We start from the raw sequence: 22,424 nt of genomic DNA, 5'->3' as shown, positions 1-22,424 counted from the left end.
GCGAAAACTCAACTGAGAGCTCTTGAGAATTCAATCCTCAAGCAGCATCAGAAGGCAAAGGCCGAAATCTCAATCTGGCAACTGATCATAACGTCCTTTGAGCATCGACAGGCTTTGCTACAGGCTTTGGGAAAATTAACCGTGCCCTCCACTTCTTCCCCGGAAGAAATAGTGGCACATATGACAAGGGACGCCCCTGATCTGAACAACCCAGTCGTCTTTTCCGACGAAGATATCCCTCCTTTCGGAGCCAATCATAACCTTGCCCTGTAAATCACCGTACAATGCCTCAAGAAGAATGTGCCCATGGTCCGTGTAGATGACAGATCCGCGGTGAATGTCATTCCCCTCAAGACTGCTCACAAGCTGGGTATTAAGAAAGCCGATTTGGTCCCAAAAAATCAAGGAGTACGCGCCTACGACGATACTCGTCGCAAGGTCGCGGGGCTTATCACTCTGGCTGTTGCAACCGGACCACTGGAAAGACGAACCAGTTTTCAGGTGGTCGACATCGACGCCTCCTTCAATATGCTCCTGGGACGTCCCTGGATTCACGCCGTCAAGGCAGTCACTTCGGCTCTCCACCAGAAAATCAGGGTCCCCTTCAACGGGAAAACAATCACAATTCCTGCTTCCCCGATCAAAACCGTGTTGAGAAAGGGAATAGCCTCCCAAGCCATTGAGGAGGATGACAATGAAATGTGAGGTTTCCAAGCTGTGAATGCCATAACTGATGAATCAACACCCTTTGATTGTGACCCGTTTGCCAACCTCATAGTCAACCGTATCATGATGCGCCAGGGTTACTTCCCGGGTTTACCCCTCAACCCACTGAAAAATACCTTGCCTCCCTTGAAACAGGCTAAGGTCCCCAACATCCCCTTCGGACTGGGATATGAACCTACCGATGAAGATATCCAGAAGATGAACCTCCTAGTTCGAAAACGCAAGAACCACGGAGTTATCCTCCGTCCTTATCATCTGACCCTCAATGGATACTTTGTCCCCGAGGGAGAATCAGAGCTCTACCATGGCTTTCCGGAGCCGATCTATGACTCTGTGGCCAAAGCCAGGTACCCGGGTGTGGAAGTCTTCCAGGACTGCTACTTCATCACTGACAACACCGAAACTACATCAACCGAGTCTAAGCCGTCGTCATGCCTCGATGGACAAGCTGTCACCCTCCTCTTTGGAGAAGATTACATTAAGCACCTCGACTATGAGGACATTATCAACATCGCCCTGAAGGACAATCAATTTGACCCAACCGCCTTGATCTCCGACACTGACCCGGAGAAAGCTACCCAGGGCTGGAGGAAGACCGTCAAGTGGACCGATAGCCAAGGCCGTATTCTCAAGATCACAACTGGAGAAGGCCCTATGTTAAAGGAGGGAAGTGAAGAAAAATTCGAATCTGAGTCTGAGTCGGAGTCAGAATCTGTCATAGCTCCTAACACTCCTGATGTCCCAGTGAAGGTCCCCTTCCCACTGTTTTACCACAAGGTCGTGGCTGATTCAGAGGTTGAGTCTACTAGGGTCACCCCCACTCCCATAAAAGGTGATAACCTGGAGCCTGTCCCTGGGGCCACCTCCTCTGCTGTGTCGCCTCTGACTGACCACGAGATGTCTGTCCTTTCCGAGCTTTTCGCTCGTGTCAACTTAATGAACGCTAAGTTTGCTTATGACTCGTCTCAATTTAACTGCAATGCAATTCTGAATGACTATGAGGAATTTGACTTGAGTGACTACCCACCTCACTCAGCCAAAGAACTTGACAAACGGGAAACCAGAACCCCCATCATTGAGGAGACCGAACCCATTAACGTAGGAACCAACAACACACCTCAAGAACTTAGGATAAGGACAACCCTGGACCCCTCGGAAAGACAACAGTTCATTGACCTCCTCCACGAATACAAGGACGTGTTCGCCTGGTCCTACAGAGATATGCCCGGGATTGACAGGGAAATTTCAGAGCACCGGATACCCATTAAGCCCGGAGCTAAACCCGTGAAACGGAAGCTACGCCGAATTCGTCCTGAATGGGCCCTGAAAATCAAGGAAGAAGTGGACAAACAGTTCAAGGCTGGGTTAATCAAAGTGTCAGAATACTCCGACTGGGTGGCCAACATTGTGCCCGTACCAAAGAAAGACGGAAGAATTCGGGTTTGCGTCGACTTCAGGGATCTGAATAAGGCTAGTCCTAAGGACGACTTCCCTTTGCCACATGTTGACATTCTGGTGGACAATACCGCCGAGCATGCTCTCCTATCATTCATGGACGGGTATGCTGGGTAAAACAAGATTAAAATGGCTGAGGAAGACATGCATAAGACAGAATTCACTACGCAGTGGGGTACATATTGCTACACGATCATGCCCTTCGGCCTCATCAACGCCGGAGCAACCTATCAAAGAACCGCTACCACTCTCCTACTTGATATGATGCACAAGAAGGTAGAGGTGTATGTCGATGACATGATTGTCAAATCAAGAGAACGGGACGGCCACATCAATGCCTTTCGGAAATTCTTCGCTCGTCTGCGGAAATATGACATGAGACTAAATCCTCAGAAGTGTGCATTTGGGGTCACCTCCGGAAAACTCTTGGGACATGTAGTCAGCAAAAGAGGCATTGAGATTGATCCAACCAAAATCGAAGCCCTTCAACAAATGCCTCGGCTTAGGAACGAGAAGGAGATTCGAGGATTTCTCGGTCAGGTCCAATACATCAGCCGCTTCATTGCCAAGCTCACTATGATTTGTGAACCGATATTCAAGAAGCTGCGCGCCTCCGATCACACCGATTGGGACGATAACTGTCAAAAGGCATTCGACAGGATAAAGGAAATCCTATCCAAACCTCCTGTCCTCATGCCACCTCAACCGGGGATTCCTCTATCCCTATACCTGACCGTTACCAACACAGCCATGGGAGCAATGTTAGCACAAACAGTCGGCAACGAAGAACGAGCCATCTACTACATCAGCAAAAAGTTCATTGAGTACGAGACAAGGTACACCAAACTGGAAAAAACATGCCTTGCCCTAGTATGGTCAACAAAGAAGCTGCGGCATTACATGCTCAGCTACACGGTCCACATCTACTCCAAGATGGACCCGGTCCAATACATCTTCGAAAAACCCGTACTAAACGGAAGGCTGTCTAGGTGGACGCTCATGCTGTCCGAGTTCGATCTCAAATTTTTATCCCTCAAGGTTATCAAGGGAAGAACAGTTGCCGATTTCCTAGCAGAGAATCCTGTCAACGAAGATCCAACGACTGACACATGGTCACTTTCTGACGAGGACATCCTTTGTGCCGATTCTGACGCATGAGACCTATACTTTGACGGTGTATCTAATCTAAGAGGCTTCGGGGTAGGAATCCTTCTAATATCACCGGAGGGAGAACATGTTCCGATCTCGGTCAAGCTAGACTTTGCCGTCACCAACAATGCCGCTGAATATGAAGCATGCCTCATCGGCCTACAAGCAGCCATCACACTTGGCATCAAGAGACTGAGGGTCCACGGCGATTCCTCGCTCATCATCAATCAGGTGTCCGGATCATGGAAAATCCGATCTGACAGCTTAGCTCCCTACCGAGCAAAGATCAATCAAGAGGCCGAGTTCTTCGACCAAGTCGATTACTTCCACTTGCCACGAGAGGAAAATCAATTTGCTGATGCCCTGGTGAAACTTGTCGCTCTCGTCAACATGCCTGACGACACGGTATCAATGCCCCTATGTGTCGAGAGAAGGAGCGAACCAGCCCACATTTGTGCCATCAACGACGACGAGGAAAACCATACCGAACCCTGGTACCAAGCCATCCTCAACTACAAAACCAAAAACGAATTCCCTCCCAACTCTGACCCAAGAGGACAAAGAGACATCCGTTTACTTGCATCACAATTCTTGATAAACCAAAATCAACTATACAAAAGAACACCCCAAGGAATTCTCCTCCTTTGCATTGACCATCACAAAGCCAAAAAAGTCATGGGAGAGGTCCACGACGGAGAATGTGGCCCTCACATGAGCGCAATGATGCTTACCCGAAAAATCATGCAGCTAGGTTACTACTGGACAACCATGGAAGCCGATTGCCGTAACTACGTCAAACATTGCAACAATTGTCAAATCTTTGCCAACATACAACACATACCACCATCCCTTTTATACATCATGACGTCACCCTAGCCTTTCTCAACCTGGGGCATCGACATCATCGGGAAAGTCAATCCGGTAGGTACCAAAGGGCATTGCTTCGTCCTCGTCGCCATCGATTACTTCACCAAATGGGTGGAAACACAGTCATATGCAGTCTTGACCGCCAAACAAGTGGCCAAGTTCATCCAGAACAACATCATCTCCCGATATGGAGTACCCCATGAAATCATCAGCGATCAAGGCTCTCACTTCCGGGTGGAAACTCAAGCCTTGCTGGACAAAAACAAAATCAAAAGACATCGATCATCCCCCTACCGTCCCCAAACCAACGGAGCGGTGGAGGCAGCGAACAAGACTCTTGTCACCATTATCAAGAAAATGCAAGACAACTACCGCGATTTGCCGAGCAAACTCCCATTCGCACTCTAGGGATACCGAACCTCCATCCGAACACCGACAGGCGCCACACCCTTCTACCTAGCATACGGTATGGAGGCAGTTCAACCGGTAGAGTTAGAGGTCCCTTCTCTACGTATCCTACTGGAGAGTCAAGTCCTCGAGGCGGAATGGACCTGTCGAAGGTACGAGCAACTCGCTCTTCTAGACGAACGACGACTCAACGCCTTGCACAATGTCCAGCTATACCAACGACGTATACAACGGGCATTCAACAAGAAGGTCAAACCCAGAAACATCCAGGAAGGCGACTTGGTCCTCAAGTCGGTTCGAGCACCGTTACCCGTCGATCCGAGGGGAAAATTCAAACCCAACTGGGTCGGCCATACCTGGTCAAGAAGATACTTTCGGGGGGCGCAGTGAGACTGAGTGACCTAGATGGGGAGGATTTTACAAACCCGACCAACTCAAGAAATACTACCCTTGAACCATAGCAACCAACGACCTCAGCCTAGTTTTACAACTAGCAACCACCTCAACCCCTTTTCAAGTCAAGTTCCTCAATGCGTTCTTATTTGAAATTGCATGTTTTATCGAGTCTAAGCTGCGGCACCATGCCCGTTTCAAAGGTCCTTTGATCTGTCAAAGGCAACATCCATTTGCACTAAAACAAAAAAACCCCTGAACTACGAGCATGGTTTGATTTCACCTCTTCAGGTGGATACGTAGGCGGTCCCTCTTATGCCTGAGGGATACAACCACAAAACCCAATCAAATCTACAAAACATTTCGAACTACGATCATGGTTTGATTTCACCGCTTTAGGTGAATACGTAGGCAGTCCTTTCTTACACGGAAAGGATACAACCATCCCCACAATCAAAAACAACCACCCCCATAATCAAAAAAATCACCCACATAAAAAACATTCCCATTAAAAAAGAGAAAGGAAAACCATTCCCCTTTCCAACAAAATACAAAATAAGCCTTTCTCCCTTCCCACAAAAACCCCATTTCCTAAGTGCAAATATTTAGGATAATTCAAACCGAATTGCCTTTACGAAATGGATGGAAGAAACAAGCGTTCACATTTCGACACGAGCAATCCTCTTATTTAATTAATAATGGGAGGGATTACAATTTCAACAACAGCTAAAGCTCGACGAGTCTAGAACTTGTCAAAGCTAAGGTGTCAACTAAAACACCTCACATAATAAAACTAGCACAAAACACACAAAACATATCTAGTACGACATAATAAAAACTCACAACACTAATACAACATAATAATAAAGTGGGTAATGGAGGTCTTCACTCTTCCATTCTACCCTTACCTTTTCCCTCGGGGTACATCTTCCCCTTGTTCTTCTTGTTGGCCCGCCTAGCATGGATTTCCTCCTCAGAACGGATCCTCAGCGGATCTAAAACGGCGACGGCATCTGGTCTAGCACAAGACCCCATGTTCGATCCAAAAAGCCAATGCACGGCCCACCATACCCTTGGGACCCGAGCTTCTCCTCTTCGGTGGTCTTATCACATCGGGGCTAGCTCCATCAACATACTCCTCAAAGAAGGCAAAGTTGGCCTTGCCAACCTCTCGATACTTCAAGTCGACAACCTCGTCCTTACAAAATTTGGATCTCTCTTCCAAGGACGGAGCACGTGACCACTTGATATAAGCGGGAGTCACCCATGTCGTAGCAACGGGGTTTGGTACCTCCCAAAGCGGCCGAGTGGCCCACCATCTTTCAAAGACCTCCACAAGCTCAGAGTTTCGGAAAACATTCTCCTGGACAAGGGTATCTTGAGCGGGCACCTTTTGTTGACGCCCCATTTGCCTCATGATCCTTTCCGGATAAATGAAGGAAACAACCTTCAAACCCACCACCATCAAAGAACGAGGACTAGCACCCGAAGCGGGAAACCCCGTGAAGGACATCAAGTGCCACCACGGCACCACCCAAAGGATGTGAGGACCACCCTCCTCCGCCAATCTTGCGGCCTAATAAGCCTCGGTAGAAGCAAAACTATCTGAGTACAACTTCTTCCTCATGGTAAGGTGGCGGAAGGAGTAAGAAGAAGGATTAACCGGAGGCTCTACATACCTTAGCCTCTACAATAGCCACACTTGAAGGATCCTTGGGGGCCCAAATGAGGGAGCTTCTCCACAAGAGCCTTCTTTGTCCAACGCTTGGATGATCTCTCCAAGCACCAACCACGATGGATCTCTACCATGCTCCATTTGCTCAACCACATGAATAAGGGTCATGCTACCATAGCATTTTGTCCCCTCCTTCTTCAAAACATCAACAAAGAGATACACATGGACAAGGCAAAAGGCAAGAGCCCTTCTCCTAGCCACCTCCAAGACATTGGCATCTAATCGGTTTGAGAAGATGTTGATAAGAGCCAACATATCCACACCATGTGGAGCAAGAAGAAAGTTGACTTGACTTGTCGACAAACCCAACATGGAACGGAATTTCTCCTTGTAGCACAACCGAGTCGGAGGAAGCATCGGAACACAACCCGGCCACCCACCAATGGCTCCAACTTCTTCGGCAAGAGGACAAATTTCATCTTTCGGGAAAACAAAAACATGGTGTTTCGAATCCCAAAACCGAGAACATGCTTCAAGAAATGAAGGTTGAACCTTGACTTGACGGAGCACCAACAATTGACCAACTCCCATACAAATGAGTTGATATTTTTCGGGAGGCGACAAATCCCGGCACCATTGTCGCAATGCATTCTCAAAAGCATCCATGAAATATTTTTGTGGAAGAAAAAGAAGAAGTTTTGTCGAGATGTTTCTGTGTTTCGGGTGATGAAACAATGAAGCGCAAACATCACTATTTATACAAAAATGATCAGCGCGTTTTTCAGAAAAAGGGGAGAGCCGGCTTCCATCGCCAGGCTGCTCGCGCCTCTTTGGGCCTTCCCCAGGATTCCCGCTGTTGACTTGTCTCTTTCAACTTGTGTTTTCTCCTGACACCTCAAACCTCCCGCCAGGATGCTCGCGCCTCATCGGGATGATCCAGGACGTTTTGTGTTTCTTCACACTCATATTTCCTTGTTTTCGCGTTTTACGAAATCCGACACGGTTTCCATGACGCAGCTTCAAACATACGGATTTTTCTTTCTTTTTTTTAAGGAGGGAAGGGCTAGTCGGCCCGATCCGCGATGAATCATTTCCATGTCAGTCGAAATTCCGAAAATTTTTCACTTTTTCGCAATTTTCCATCCAAATAAAAATCGAAAATTGATAACACGACGTCAGTTTTCCTCAAAATTCAAGCACTCACAAATTCGAGTCTTGATCTCACAAAATTCAAATACACTCATAAAAAAAAAAAAAAAAAAAAAAAAAAAAAAAAAATCTTTTCTAAAATTCATCCGTGACGGTTTGAGTTTGAAATTTTTCGAGTCACAAATCATTTTCAATAATTTCAACGCAATTTAATTCAAGACACGAATTAATTGCTCAATTTTCAAATCAATTCCTTTTGAAATCCAAACGTGACGACTTGTCGCGGAATTTTCAAATATCATTTCAAATTTCAAATTTTAACTTCAAGTCATCTTGGTTAAATTTTGTTTTTCAATCAAATGCTTTTTTACGTGTTTACATTTATGCATATGTGCTACCTGTTGCCTGTTGCCTGTTGCCTGTCTTTCTACACTAACGATGCAGGAGCTAGTGCAAAGCAAAAAGGAGAATTGACGGCCGACAGCGCTCCTCCGAAACACAACACAAAAAAAGCCAAAAATCACAAAATGAGCCACAATCCAAAAACACATATATACAAACTACCTCACGCAAAATACATCAACACACGTTTGATACGGACAACTGACCGTACAAACAGGATTCAATACAGACATCTATCATACAGACACTGGCCTAAAACAACCAACTATCATACAGACATTGGCCTAAGACAACGAACTGGAGGCTATCAGCCACTTACCGAACTAAGCACTCTCTATCCTCTCAAACAGAAAAGAAAGGGAGCAACACAAGAAACAGAGGAGCAACAACGGAAGCAGAGACGATTACCATTATGGTAATACCCCGTTCCTGCTCCACGACAAAAATGAAGACAGTGTCTTGCTGACTTCGGATGATAAGGAGGCCAAGAACCATGATGCGACGCACCACCCCGGTGCTGACCCCCAATCATCAGCCATTCTGTCTATGAGCCAGAATGAAAAGGACAAGCCGGCCACATCAGCCGCCTCTCCTCCTCTACGGAAGCATCCTCCACCACCGCCTCGAATCCGGCAACCTCCTCGGTCACTGTAGCTCCTCCGGGATCATCCTCCTCCTACAATGCCTCCACGACGGACCCCGTAGGTCCCAAATGGTACCCTGCGATAAAAAAAAAAAACAATCAAAGAACGTCAACCGAAATTTCGGCATTATGACGGCGTAAAATGGACAAATCCAAAAAAAACAACAACCTGCAAAGCAAAACAAGGGCAATCCCTCCCAAACCCAACCAAACAAAACAATTCACAAAAAAACGCACAAAAAACGACTCGCCCCTCTTTTCAAGCAAAAGACGAGTCAAAACGACCACACAAAAAACGGCGTTTCAAGACCCATACAAGGTCCGCCAACAAACCAAAAATACATTCCCAATGCAATGGAAAATTTTTCCACGGCTCAAAAAGGCAACTCATACGCTAATTTGAGCGCGAACCGGTCAAAAATTCAAAAACGACCGCAAAAAGGCAAACGTGATTTTATCACACCTCAAGGTGACCTAAACTACCAATAAGGTCCATTTCAAGGCAAACTGACTCAATTCAAGCTCAAACAGACGCTTATTTTGTCAGACATAAGACCGTCACAAAAGGCAAAAATTCCAATATTGCCCACAATACCTAACAAAGGTCCATAATGGCAAATATGATCTTTCCCAACTACAATGCAACCTAGTGGGACCCACTATCCAAGCAAATAAATTTGGCATTATGAGATGAGACGGTTCTTTCGCCTCACTCACGTTTTTCGAGCATAGGGAGCGGGAGCAGGGACCAAAATGCAAACTAAAAGCACCCCTATACTCCTAAACAGGTTTCTAACCTAATGCAATCATCAATTTCACTCGAAATGGGCTCAATCAAAAACGCCCTAATCGATTTTCTAGGGTAAAATTTCGCCCTAATTCAATTAAGCTAAAAGGCCAACAAATTTAAACGGATTCGAGAGGAAATGCATACCTTGAGATGACATTATTGTTGACGGCACGAATGGAAGCTAGCAAAAGTCCAACAATGGCGATTTTTTGCGAGATTTTCGAAGGTTGAAGACGAAATGAATGGGGATGGTATGCAGCCAAACCTCGCGTCTTTTACAGAAAAAAAGGGAAGCCCCTTTGGTTCGCAAGGTGGCTCGCGCCTCAATCAGGCCTCCCCTTGCTTTTTCACCGAAATTTGGGCTTTGGCCCAATTTCCCTTATTAAACTTCGAGTTTTCATTGACGACATTAAGAACCGTCATTTCTCAAATACAAAAACAAATAGTGAAATCAAAATTCACTATTTTCCTTTAAAAATTTCAGACAAATGGCGATCAAAACCGCCATTTTCCCTTCAAATTTCAAAAATAATAATGAAAATTCGAAATTCACTATTTCTTCAAAATTTCAAAAATAATAGTGAAAATTCAAAATTCACTATTTCTTCAAATTTCAAACGACGCCAATTAAAACCGTCAATTTCAAAATAATAATGAAAACTCAAAATTCACTATTCAAGCGACGACAATTAAAGCCGTCATTTTCAAAATAATAGTTGGAAATTAAATTCCACTATTTTCACCTTCAAATGTCAACGGCGGCACATAAACCGTCACCTCAATTAATAGTGAAGATTCAAAATTCACTATTTCCATCAAATGTCAACGGCGGCACATAAACCGTCACTTCAATTAATAGTGAAAATTCCAAATTCACTATTTCCTTCAAATGTCAACGGCGGCACATAAACCGTCACTTCAATTAATAGTGAAGATTCCAAATTCACTATTTCCATCAAATGTCAACAGCGGCACATAAACCGTCACTTCAATTAATAGTGAAGATTCTAAATTCACTATTTCCTTCAAATGTCAACGGCGGCACATAAACCGTCACATAAACCGTCACTCCAAACGTGACAGCAAAATTTAAAATTTGTTATTTTCTTCAAAATTCAAAACAGACGGTGATCAAAACCGCCACTTCAAATTCAAAAAAGAACAACGAATGGTGAAGATTCCAAATTCACTATTCCTTCAAATATCAGCAGGGGGCTTCCTCGTGGAACCCGCTCATTTCAAAAACAGTGATAGTGAAAATTCAAATTTACTATTTCCACGGCAGCATCATGAGTTCGGTACTTTCAGAACAAGCCCATTTGACGCGGCTATTCTCACGGTCCATTAATCGACCGCCCCATGGCTGGCGAGCCTTACTACGCACCGTGGCTGGCGAGCCTTACAACGCACCGTGGCTGGCGAGCCTTACTACGTGCCATGGATGGCGAGCCTTACTACGCACCATGGCTGGCGAGCCTTACTACGCATCGTGGCTGGCGAGCCTTACTACGCACTATGGCTGGCGAGCCTTTGTCCGCATGCGCGCAAGGACATATCCCGAAGATGCCTCGGGTACAACTTCTTATCACAGCTGGCGAGCCTTTGTCCGCAAACGTGCAAGGACATATCCGAAGATGCCTCAGGTATGACTCCTTCTTATGACTGGCGAGCCTTTGTACGTAGTCTAATGGACTTTAAACGACCCGCACGGATAGTCGACATACTCTAAACTGTTCGCGAAGACAGGTCCTTGACTCGTACCCTCGAGTCGCCCCGGCGTCGCCCTTCCCGACGGCAGGTCCTTGGCCCGAATCCTTTCGAGCCGCCTCGACGTCGCTTGGGTCTCCAAGTTGTAATCTTCGATTGACCTGAGGGCTCTACTTTGACTTTCGCCCTGTCCAAGCCTCAGTCAAAGTGGGGGCTCTATAGACACCCAGTATCTGCTGAGACTCCAACAAACACCCGATGATTATCGGACTATAACATGCTTTGGAATCGCGGCGTTTGATCGACAGTTTGTGTACAACTTTACGTCGGAAAACTTAAAACGATTTCGAAAATAAAACATTTCAAAAATACCTGGAGTGTTTAATGCACAACGACGGGGTCGCAATGACACTAACTAGAGTCAAAACCGACACCGGACCAAAAACCGACTCAAAAATTCAAATCCCGACTCCAACAACGAGTCAAACCGAGTCAACCACAAAAAACAAACCATTTCAAACCTTCTATACTAAGATTTCCCGGATTCATGAATGGTCAAGTACCAAACATGTGACTACAAATCCTAGGATAGAACAAATCATGATTGCATTTGTGTGAAAGCAACAAGACACCTCGAAGACCTGCGACGTGGCTCGCGCCTCTTTGAGTAGCCCAGGTGGCCACGTCGCTCAAAACTCACACAACCACTCATTTTCCTATAAATGCCCCCATTTGAGAACTTACGCGAGTGTCCGCCCCCTCTTTTCTCCCTTAAAATTCTCGACTCGACTTCTTAAGTCACAATCCGACGCGTATTTACGACCTACCGATCGTAAATACAAGCCTTACACATTGTTTGGTGCCGTCATCGTGCATTAAATCACTTGACCGACCACTTCGACCACTACGCCGTCACTAATCTTAAAACACTCTTTTTACTTACCAAAACGGTTTTAAACCGAGTTTTTTCCGATCAAACGAGTTGTTACACTTACGTCGGTCACTCGCCATAACCAAACATGTAAGTATGAGGGTGCAAAAATCCTCCTTTTATCATGTTTTCATTTGTTTCATGACCATAACATGCTAAAATGTGCATAACATGAACCAAAACATGGGATAAATGAGCCAAAACTGATTTTTGGCCTGAGACAGAAGCCCCTTAGGTTGCAGGCTTACCCGCGCCTAAATGGGGCGTCCAGGTCAGAACTCAACCGTGTTTGTTCTCGTCTTTCCCCTTTAATTCATTTTCATATTTGTAATCGGTTTTTACCATTTCGAATATTTTCGACCCCTTTTTGTTTCATTTCATTTGTTTTAACCATAAAACATTTTTCGCCCTTGGTTCCTCATACCATGACGGTTAAATCCGTGTTTCGGTGATAATATTTGGTTAATGACATTTAAAAGGTATTTTAAAACCTTTCATTTCATTTCTTTACATTTTGGGAGGTATTTTAAGGCCTTTCATCATTTCTTTACATTTCCAAAATAAACATATTAGTCACCAACACAAAGTCATCCTTGGTTCTACATACCATGCCGGATTTCAACCCGGGTACGATGATGAGTATCGACTAATGACATTCAAGTGAACTTAAAACAATTAGTTCATAATTATTTTCAAAACTATTCATGTCAAGCTTGTCAAGTCGAACCCGACATCGAATATCATCAAAATAATGATGATTATTCAAGTCCCGTTCTTCAAATCAACAAATGCAGTCTAAATGACCCATTCAAACCAAATCGGGTTCAAATACCCATTTCTTAACACGTTTTACAACGTTTTCTAAATGTTCAGAATACGGCATATAACCGTAGGTTGACCCGCGCCTAAAACAGGCCTTTCAATCCTCGTTTTCAAAACCAGGGGGAGGCCCCTTGTACCGCCGGCTGGCTCGCGCCTCATGTAGCCGTCTGGTGCTGTTCTTTTCCCAGCACCAGTCTAGGACGATCCCGACTCCGGTTAGCCCGGATATAAGACGGATCAGATGACTATTTGATTAATCAAAATCATATTTGCAAAATGTCTTACTAAGACAAATGGATCACGTTATGCACCATAAACCTAATACGGTAAATGGATGTTTAATTTCCGTCTTGCATGCAAATCAACCATAAATCCAACTCGACATCTTATACTTGATACTTGGATTAAACAACCAACTTAGAAAGCTCTCACATGTTAGGTTTAAATTATTGGATGCGCATTCATGCATTTAAACCATTTTATCAACTTTTGCATTCAACCAACCAAGATCGATCAGTAGAGGCCGCTACCGCGGGCGGGATTGGGTGTCTGATTAAAGGGTTTCCCAATACGTACCTTCACCTCTTACTCAGAAACTTTGGATAGTGGACGACCTTATCCAGGGCGTACGAGAGTCATTCTAGAGATAGGGTGCTAAAGAGGGACGATTCCTCATCTTTAGTACCTATGTCAAACCCTGCTTTGTGCTTCGTTTGACCGAGGTATAAAGTGGATTCGAACGGGTTTCAAGCATCCTACAAGTGCTTGGTGGCGACTCCGAACATCTCTAATCGTTTCGAGACCCTTACCGAGACGAAACCAACCGATCTAAAACGATCCGGTCGAAAGCATTTTTACGCCGCCGAGTGTGGCATTCAAAAGACCGCTATACGTCCAACAGATCGGCTTGGCGTGTAGGTGGCTATGTCCACACAATTAAATTTTCATCCTCGTTCATCCTCAACCGATATAACCGTCGCTTCAAAAGCAACTTGTTGGTCAAACTCTTCGCCATGTAGAGCTTCTCCAACTTTTTCCATATCACCGATGGAGAGTCGTCATCAAGAACACAATTGATGACTGAATCCGAGATGCACAACCTAATAGTACTTGCACACTTGGTGCAAACCTCTTCCCAGTTGTCAATACTCATCTTCTCTGGCTTACCATCATCTCCTTTCAAGACTCTAGCCAAGCCAAGATGAACCAAGAGATCCTTCATCCTTCTTTGCCAAAGGGTGAAACTACTTTTACCGTCAAATTTTGGTACTGCAAATTGAGACCCCATATTTGACATCCTTGCCAATTACACCAGCCACCAGACCGAGCCTAGTGGCTCTGATACCACTGTTGGGAAATTAACGCCAACTTTCCACGCGCAACGGAAGCAACCAATCGACAAGTAAACCGTAAAAATAAATAAATGTAAGCAATATTAAGATGAGACGATATTTTAGGGTCAAACCAAGGGCAAAACCTTCCAAACCGGAAGTAAAACCCACTAGCCAAATAAACTAGAATCCACTATAATAATATAGTACAGTACAACGTAACCGCCCCGAATTAATATACCAATTCGAAACCCACGATAATATAAGATAACAACCTCTAGCCCTCCAGTAATATTTGTCAATGCCACTAATATCACCCCTAGAGTAACCTCCTAAATTATTGTATAAAAACACCCGTCGTACTCCACCTCACCCTCAAACCCTGACTTTTTAGTCACTTTGTTTGATTACATTTTGTGAGATATGTTTTCCAAAGGAATTGCATCCTTTATATAGCATGTGAAAGTGACTTATAACTTAATACCATAATATCACTTCACATTATCACAACAAATGAATTAATAATAATTCATATGTTTTCACGTAATTGTGAAACAAATATGAATCCACATTCATTTTCACCTAATGTTACATGTTACCATCAAATCATCAATACATGTAACACTTAGATAATTATAACCTTTTTTGTGTTGGATAAATTGCATTGACGCAACAGTATGGGCCAAAAATCTGCATCGAGTGGTGATGACTTTGCTGCCAATGAATTTGAATCGAACCGAAACTTCTCTCCTTGTATCTTCTGCAAAACTAGTTATTTGAATGGATTTGGAACAGTCCCTAAATACTTTCGTTACCAAAGCAGGCATTACAATTGTCCCATTGTTTCATAAAGTAAGTTGTCATTGTGGAACATTCATTTCCTACTTAGAAACCAGAGCATGCAATATGGAGTACTACTCGTTATGTGCATAATAAGAACACAGGAGATGAGACTGAGTCATGAAATACAGTAAGGGTGACATCTCGGATCTCTTTGGGTAAGTTCATGGCGCAGCCTAAACAAACCCTAGCTGAATGACTAAGCATGATGTTTTTGTCCAAATTCATGTCTGAAATGCCACCAAAACCTAATAGATTTGGGACAATAACTTAGCAACATAACAGCATTAAAAAGATCAAGACCTCTCAAGTAAGGTCATCATGCAATCCATTCCTGAACTACCTGGAGCGGTGTGTTTACGGAGCAATACCCTTAAAACTCCATCCTTCATTACATGCTTCACATCAACCATCTTGCAGCAACTACACTGAAACGTCAAGCTTGCTGCATAAGTACGGCCGCCTTCATCAAAAGGATGTTCCTGTGAGTCTTCTCCTCCGAAGATCAAAGAGACACCATTTTCAACTCTCACTTTGTTGTTCTTCATTCCTAGACCAGGCATGTCGATTCTAGTGTACATGCGCTCGCCTCCATTAGTGTCAGCCACCAGCATTTTTTCAACCAGTCCTTCCTTTCCATCTAGTAGGTACGGGTTTATGTGTGTGCTTGGCATCATGCTCAACTCCGAATAGGCTACAAAGGATGCAGAAATGCTTAGAATATATGGATGGCTTTCAAAACAAGGAATAAGTCCGCAATATTGCAAGTCTGCTACAATATTATGCTCTACATACAACAGAAATCTCACTAGGAGCGGTAGGTGAGTGAAAATTAAGTAAGAACGTACACATAATCAATAAAAAAGACGCATAACTGAGGAAAACTTATCACACGAGTTGACAAAAAGATCGAGTGAAAGAATTGTGAGGGATACCATCGGATTCCTCATTCTTCTGGGCCTCTTTGCAGCAAGAACAACCACTTGGGTGCAAAGCCATGTCTTTAAGACCTTCAAAACCTGAACAAAATAAACATCAGGATTCTTGTCCATTTTAAAATTGAGGGAATTCAAAAGAAAAGGGAAGGTACTGAACAAGCTTTTGTTATGACAACAAACTGAAATAGATTAAAAGACCTGGAATAATAACATCATTATCCTTGAGATACTTAACAAGCTTGTTATGACAGCAATCTTTCTCATCCCCTAGATGCACCACTGGCCCTGCAACTTGTTGAGTTACTTATACGAGTGTGGTAAAAAAAAATAGGAAAAACAAACCAGTAACAAAGAAACAGTAATGCACCTTGACATTGTTTTGGAACACGGGTTTTAGGAGGGAAGAAATGGAGAAAGCCATCAGAATTGGGGAAGAACAGCTTAAGAGACCCATTAACAACTGTCATCTGGACATCAATCTCTTCAGGGTTGCGGTCAAGTACTACGTAACCACCATAAACTCTACCGGAAGACTCACAATCAGGCCAGACTATAGGGGCTTTTCCGGAGAAAGTGACGGTGTGAGCTTCGCCGCGTTTGAAAATCTTAACGCCGTTAGGTGGAACACCGGGCATGTCGACCCGGACGTACAACCCGCCGTTAACTTGACGGGATTCGTAAGCTCCTCTTGGGCCGGGTTTTACTAAGAGCTGGTACATATGGTCTTTCCCTTGTATTTCTGTACATTCCCATCATCATATCATATCATATCACATCATATTAGTCTTAAAATTAGAGTAATATTGTTATTCATAATTCGTCATTTCATTTATTTCTCGTCACATAAACAATATAGCCATGGCCGAAACAACGTAAAAGAATCGACGGAAAATTGTAGGTGGGTCACTTCACTTGTATGAAATAAGTGAGATATTAAAAAGGGAAAGTCGTTGAAACAAAAACAATGGACCGGTAAAAAAAGTGAACATATTGTCACGTAAGCTCTGTGTGAAACGGATCTATTTGTGTCGACTACACGACCAAGTAAAATTCTACCCCCATTTCAGTTTTATTATCCTAGTTTGATTAATAATCGTATTTAAGAAATTTGTTGAAATTTAAACACAAAATATAAGCAAAATGGAAAAGAAAGTTATTTAACTAGGGATATAATAAATAATTCACTATTTTTAGTTAAAATACTGCAACTATTAATTTGGAATATGTAATTTACAAAGGAGGACAATAAAGCAGAATGAAACTATGAGACTATGAGAGGAGTAGCTCGTTTACAAGTTCCTTAAACATGGTACTTGTAATCAATGAATTGTAGGGTTAAAAAAGAGTAAATTAATAAACGTTATTAAAAGTTTAGAAAATAGGGGGTAGCAGTACCAGAAGAGTGGGAAGAAGATTCCGCCATTTCTTCTTCTTCTTGTTCCTCTTGTTTTGTTTTTATTACTTGGTTTTATAATCACTATAAATAATTTGTTGCGCTTTTGTTACTGCAAAGGTCTGTGTAGTCTGGTATTATACGGCTGAGTCTTGACCGTTTTCAAGAATTTGTACCCTTTTTTTTCGTTTTTACATACATACAGACAAAAACCCGGGTACGGATTACTAAAGATTTCTAGTCCTGTGATTTGGATTTGGAACACACTTTTTGATTCTCTTGCTTGTATTCCCGGTCAATTATTATCTTTTGGTTTAGACCAAATTGAGGGTAGAGATCAAATTGCTCATCAATTGCAATCCTCAAATAAAAAGATAACAATTGATTAAGACACCCAAAATGAAATAGGACAACAAATGACCGGGATGGGGAGAATATTTTGTTGATCGATGCCGAGCATTCTTTATTTTCTTTGCTTAAAAGATCTATAGTTCATCTTTTCTGAAGCTTTATTCGACAAAACTAACTCAAAAATTAGCTACTAGATGAAAAAACTACTTGAAAGTTATCTGAAAATAAGAACATATATTAAAATTGTTTAACAAATTAGCTGAAAAAGAAGTTGTAATATGGTAAATGACATAATAAGTACTCCCTCCGTCCCGGTCAATTGTTGTCCTTTTGTTTTGTTACAAAGACCAAGGAAAGAGAAATGAGTCAATTACTAAATGACAAGTGGAATAAATTGAGTGTGGATGATCAAATTGTTCATCAAGTTCATTCTTAAAATAGAAAGGACAACAACTCACTGAGACACCCCAATATGGAAAAGGACAACAAATGAGCGGGACAGAGGGAGTAGTATATAGGACTAATAGGAGTACTTATTAGTTGCTTGGCAAATTAGAAGCACTCCCAAGCTGGGATTAGTTGCTTCTCGTCTCTTTTACTGATGGAGTTGCGTTTTTGTCTCAAGTTGACATATGCCTGCCTGGAGAATTTTGCAAACTCACTACCTTATATGAACTCGAGATAGTCGATTGTCCTCGACTGACAAAAAGACGTCCAAGGGAAACAGGTAGTGAGTAGTGACTGGCCTTAGATTCAGCATATCCCACTACTCATCATCATAGAGAGTGATCTCAATTAGTACTCTAAAGTTGCTCGCACTTTGATTATCAAATAGCTTAGTAATTCTTCTGCAATTTTGTAGGCTTGAATACAGGAATTAATGAGTAATTCTTCTGCAACTTTGCGAAGAATATCAGCTTTCGCAAATGAAAAATGCGAGACTTAAAATCCACATTTTAATATACAGGCGAAGGCCTTGTGGATTTATCATATTGATGATGTAGCAGTTCATGATATCTCCTTTTCTAATCATCTAAGCCCGTAGGCAATGGATATATAAACTTCTAATGTGAGCGTATTTAATCAACAACAAGAAGAGAGTTTGTTTGAAAGACGACTTATAAACGTTTATCGTATCCAGTGATGATGGATTATGACTTTGCTGCCAATGAATTTGAATGCTTCCAAAAAACCTCGATCCTGGTATTTTATGCTAAACTAATTTCTTTGAATAGATTTAGAAAATTCCCTAAAAACTTTCTTTATAACAGCAAAAATTGCAATTGATTTTAAGGCAATGTGGAACATTCGTATCCTATTGCGGAACCAGGGCATGCAATATGGAGTACTATTAATTAGACCCTGCCCGAAAGATCTGATCCGATAAGGCTGACCTGAGACCCGAAAATGACCCAAACTTGCCGGACTCGATATGACCTGAAACCCGAATTGGCCCAACCCGACCCAGACCCGACCCGAAGCTTGTTTGACCCAATGTTGACCCGACCCAAGATGACTAGACCCATAATTGACCCGATCCAAAATGACTTAAAGTGAACCAAAATGACCTGAAACGACAAGTACTAAATCAAATTAATGTTATTGACATCAAATAGAGTTTCATTTGTTAAAGTTATCCCTTATAAATAGTTAAATTTGCAAAATAGTATTTCGTAATCAAAATAGTACTAACTAAAGTGTTTTAGCCATTAACCCGAAAGCGACCCAACCCAAAATGACCCGACCCGACCCGAAGCGACCCGACAAAAGGCCATCCGAAAATGACCCTACCCGACCCGACATGTATGACAAACCCAAAATGACCCGACTCGAACTGACCCGACTCATACCCGACCCGAATGACCCATTTGCCACCTCTACTATTAATGATGTACGTACATACATACTAAATATCCAGAAGATGAAACTGAGTCATGAAATACAGCAAAGTAAGTTCATGGCAGTTGTTTTTTCGAGCAAATACTTTAGCAATGCAGCAAAAAGAAACCCTACAGTACTAATAAGCATGATGCTTTTTGTCCAAAGTCATGTCTGGAATCCCACCATAACCGAGAGATTAAGGCATTACTGAGGAAATCATGCAATCCAATCCTGAACTACCTGGGGCGGTGTGTCTATGGATCAATACCCTGAAAACGCCATCCTTGATTACATGCTTCACATCAACTATCTTGCAGCAAGTACACCGCAACATCAAGCCTGCTGCATAAGTACGACCGCCTTCATCAAACGGGTGTTCCTGTGAGCCTTCTCCTCCAAAGTACAAAGTGTCGCCATTTTCGAGTCTCAAGTATTTGTTCTTTGCTCCTAGACCAGGCATGTCGATTCTAGTGTACATGCGCAAGTTATTATTAATCCCACCCACCGCCATTCCTTCTTCCAATCCTTCCTTTCCATCTAGTAGGTACGGGTTTATGTGTGCGCTTGACATCTTGCTCAACTCCGAATAGACTACAAAGGATGCAAACGTGCTTAAACATATTGGGGGCTTTGAAAATAAGGAGTCAGCAATATTGCAAGCCAGACTATACACTATAGTAGAATATTATGTTCCACATGCATACAACAGAAATCTCACTTAGGGAGTACCAAGATTTTTTGCGACTAACTGTATAAACTTGATGAATGAATAATTGGTAGGCAAATACACATAATCAATAAAAAAACGCATAATTAACGAAAAGGAACGAGTGAGAGAATTGTGAAGGATACCATCGGATTCGTCATTCTTCTGGGCCTGTTTGCAGCAAGAACAGCCGGTTGGATGCAAAGCCATGTCTTTTAAGACCTCGAAAACCTGAACAAAATTATTAGGATTCTTGTCCATTTTGGCAATTCAAAAGAAAAGAGAAGGTACATTATAATGAGTAATCACCTGGAATAATAGCATCATAATCATTCAGATACTTAATGAGCTTGTTATGACAGCAATCTTTGTCATCCCCTAGATGCACCCCTGATCCTGCAACTTGTAAAAAGAGTTACTTGTACGAATCTCGCTATAACATTATTATTATTATGAGACCGACACATATATACATAATAATTAAACGTTTTCTCCCACTCTAAAATAACGTGAGACCGTCTTTAAAGACACTTACGAAACAATTAAATAGGAAAAACCCAAAGCAGTAATGAATGCACCTTGACAGTGTTTTGGAATACGGGTTTTAGGAGGGAAGAAGTGGAGAATGCCATCAGAATTCGGGAAGAACAGCTTAAGAGACCCATTAACAACCGTCATCTGTACATCAATCTCGTCGGGGTTACGGTCAAGTACCACATAACCACCGTAAACTCTCCCGGAAGACTCAAAATCAGACCAGAGGACAGGAGCCTTTCCAGAGAAAGTGACGGTGTGAGCTTGGCCGCGTTTGAAAATCTTAACGCCGTCAGGTGGAACACCTGGCATGTCGACCCGGACGTACAACCCGCCGTTAACTTGACGGGCTTCGTAAGCTCCTCTTGGGCCGGGTTTTACTAAGTGCTGGTACATATGGTCTTTCCCTTGTATTTCTGCACATTTCAAAATTTGAATAATGGTATTGATACTCGAAATTGAGGGTGGATGTCGAATTACCCATCAAAGACAACTTTAAAATAGAAAGATAAACAATTAACCGAGATGTGACCGATACATAGGGAGGAGTTACAAGGAGCTCGTTTTAGAAGTTCCTAAGACGGTGTTAAACATGGAAGTTGTAATCACGGTTAAAAAAGAGCAAGTAAATAAATAAACGTTGTTAAAAGTTGAGAAAATAGAAGAAGGTACCAGAAGAGAGGGAAGAAGATTCCGCCATGTCTTCTTGTTGTTCTGCTTGTTTTGTTTGTATTAGTTGGTTCTATAATTAATGTGTATGGAGGAGTATTGCAGGAGGAATCAGTGATGAAAAACTGCACTTTTGTTACTCCAAACGTCTGTCATCTGTGTAGTCACTAGTCTGATATTATACGGGTGAGTCTCACACTTTTCACCAATTTGTACTTTTTTTCACATACAGACAAAACCAGGGTACTGACTATTAAAGATTTCTGGTCAAGAGTTGTAAATTCCTATATTATTTGGTGGGTTAATGGATAATTCGGCGAACTAATAAGTAAATGAATAGATTATCGAATAATTGGAATGTAAATAGACAATTTGATAGATTAATTAAGAAACTAAGTTAGCAAAAACAATAAGGGATTGTTTGGTTACCCACTAAATAATGCAGGAACTTAAATTCATGTGAATTGCAAAATGGGTATGTTGTTTGGTTACCCCAATTCACATGAATTGGAAGTTCCTATGAATTCCAATTCCTCCACAATGGAGGAAGTTGCTTACCTGCAGCCCCTGGTAAGTTAGAATGCTACACGAATTGCACTTCCTCCATGGCAACCAAACATTTTTTTGCAATTCACATGAATTCCAAATTCACGTGTTTTATGAC

The 22,424-nt window shown here is 42.6% G+C and overlaps 2 protein-coding genes across 3 annotated transcripts in view; one reads left to right on the top strand and one right to left on the bottom strand.

Moving 5' to 3' along the window:
* Nucleotides 1-22,424, top strand: part of LOC141658929 (uncharacterized) — a 177,454-nt gene that overhangs the window by 87,080 nt on the left and 67,950 nt on the right. The gene's annotated exons all lie outside the window — the stretch shown is intronic.
* LOC141587154 (putative 57 kDa heat shock protein) lies at nucleotides 15,460-21,884 on the bottom strand. 2 transcript variants are annotated; one of them, XM_074408595.1, is made up of 5 exons: nucleotides 21,764-21,884; nucleotides 21,136-21,507; nucleotides 20,867-20,953; nucleotides 16,224-16,307; nucleotides 15,460-15,982 (listed from the first exon to the last, which is right to left on the bottom strand). In XM_074408595.1, exons 1-5 carry the CDS (start codon nucleotides 21,789-21,791, stop codon nucleotides 15,585-15,587), a joined length of 969 nt encoding a protein of 322 aa, XP_074264696.1. In that variant the 5' UTR covers nucleotides 21,792-21,884; the 3' UTR covers nucleotides 15,460-15,584. The 2 variants fall into 2 exon arrangements, with proteins under 2 accessions (XP_074264696.1, XP_074264697.1); XM_074408596.1 differs by lacking the exons at nucleotides 20,867-20,953; nucleotides 21,136-21,507; nucleotides 21,764-21,884 and adding exons at nucleotides 16,425-16,511; nucleotides 16,594-16,965; nucleotides 17,622-17,679.

The sequence above is a fragment of the Silene latifolia genome, chromosome 6, assembly GCF_048544455.1.
Source record: "Silene latifolia isolate original U9 population chromosome 6, ASM4854445v1, whole genome shotgun sequence".
NCBI classification, from domain to species: domain Eukaryota; kingdom Viridiplantae; phylum Streptophyta; class Magnoliopsida; order Caryophyllales; family Caryophyllaceae; genus Silene; species Silene latifolia.
This window is presented reverse-complemented; position numbering and strand designations above follow the sequence as displayed.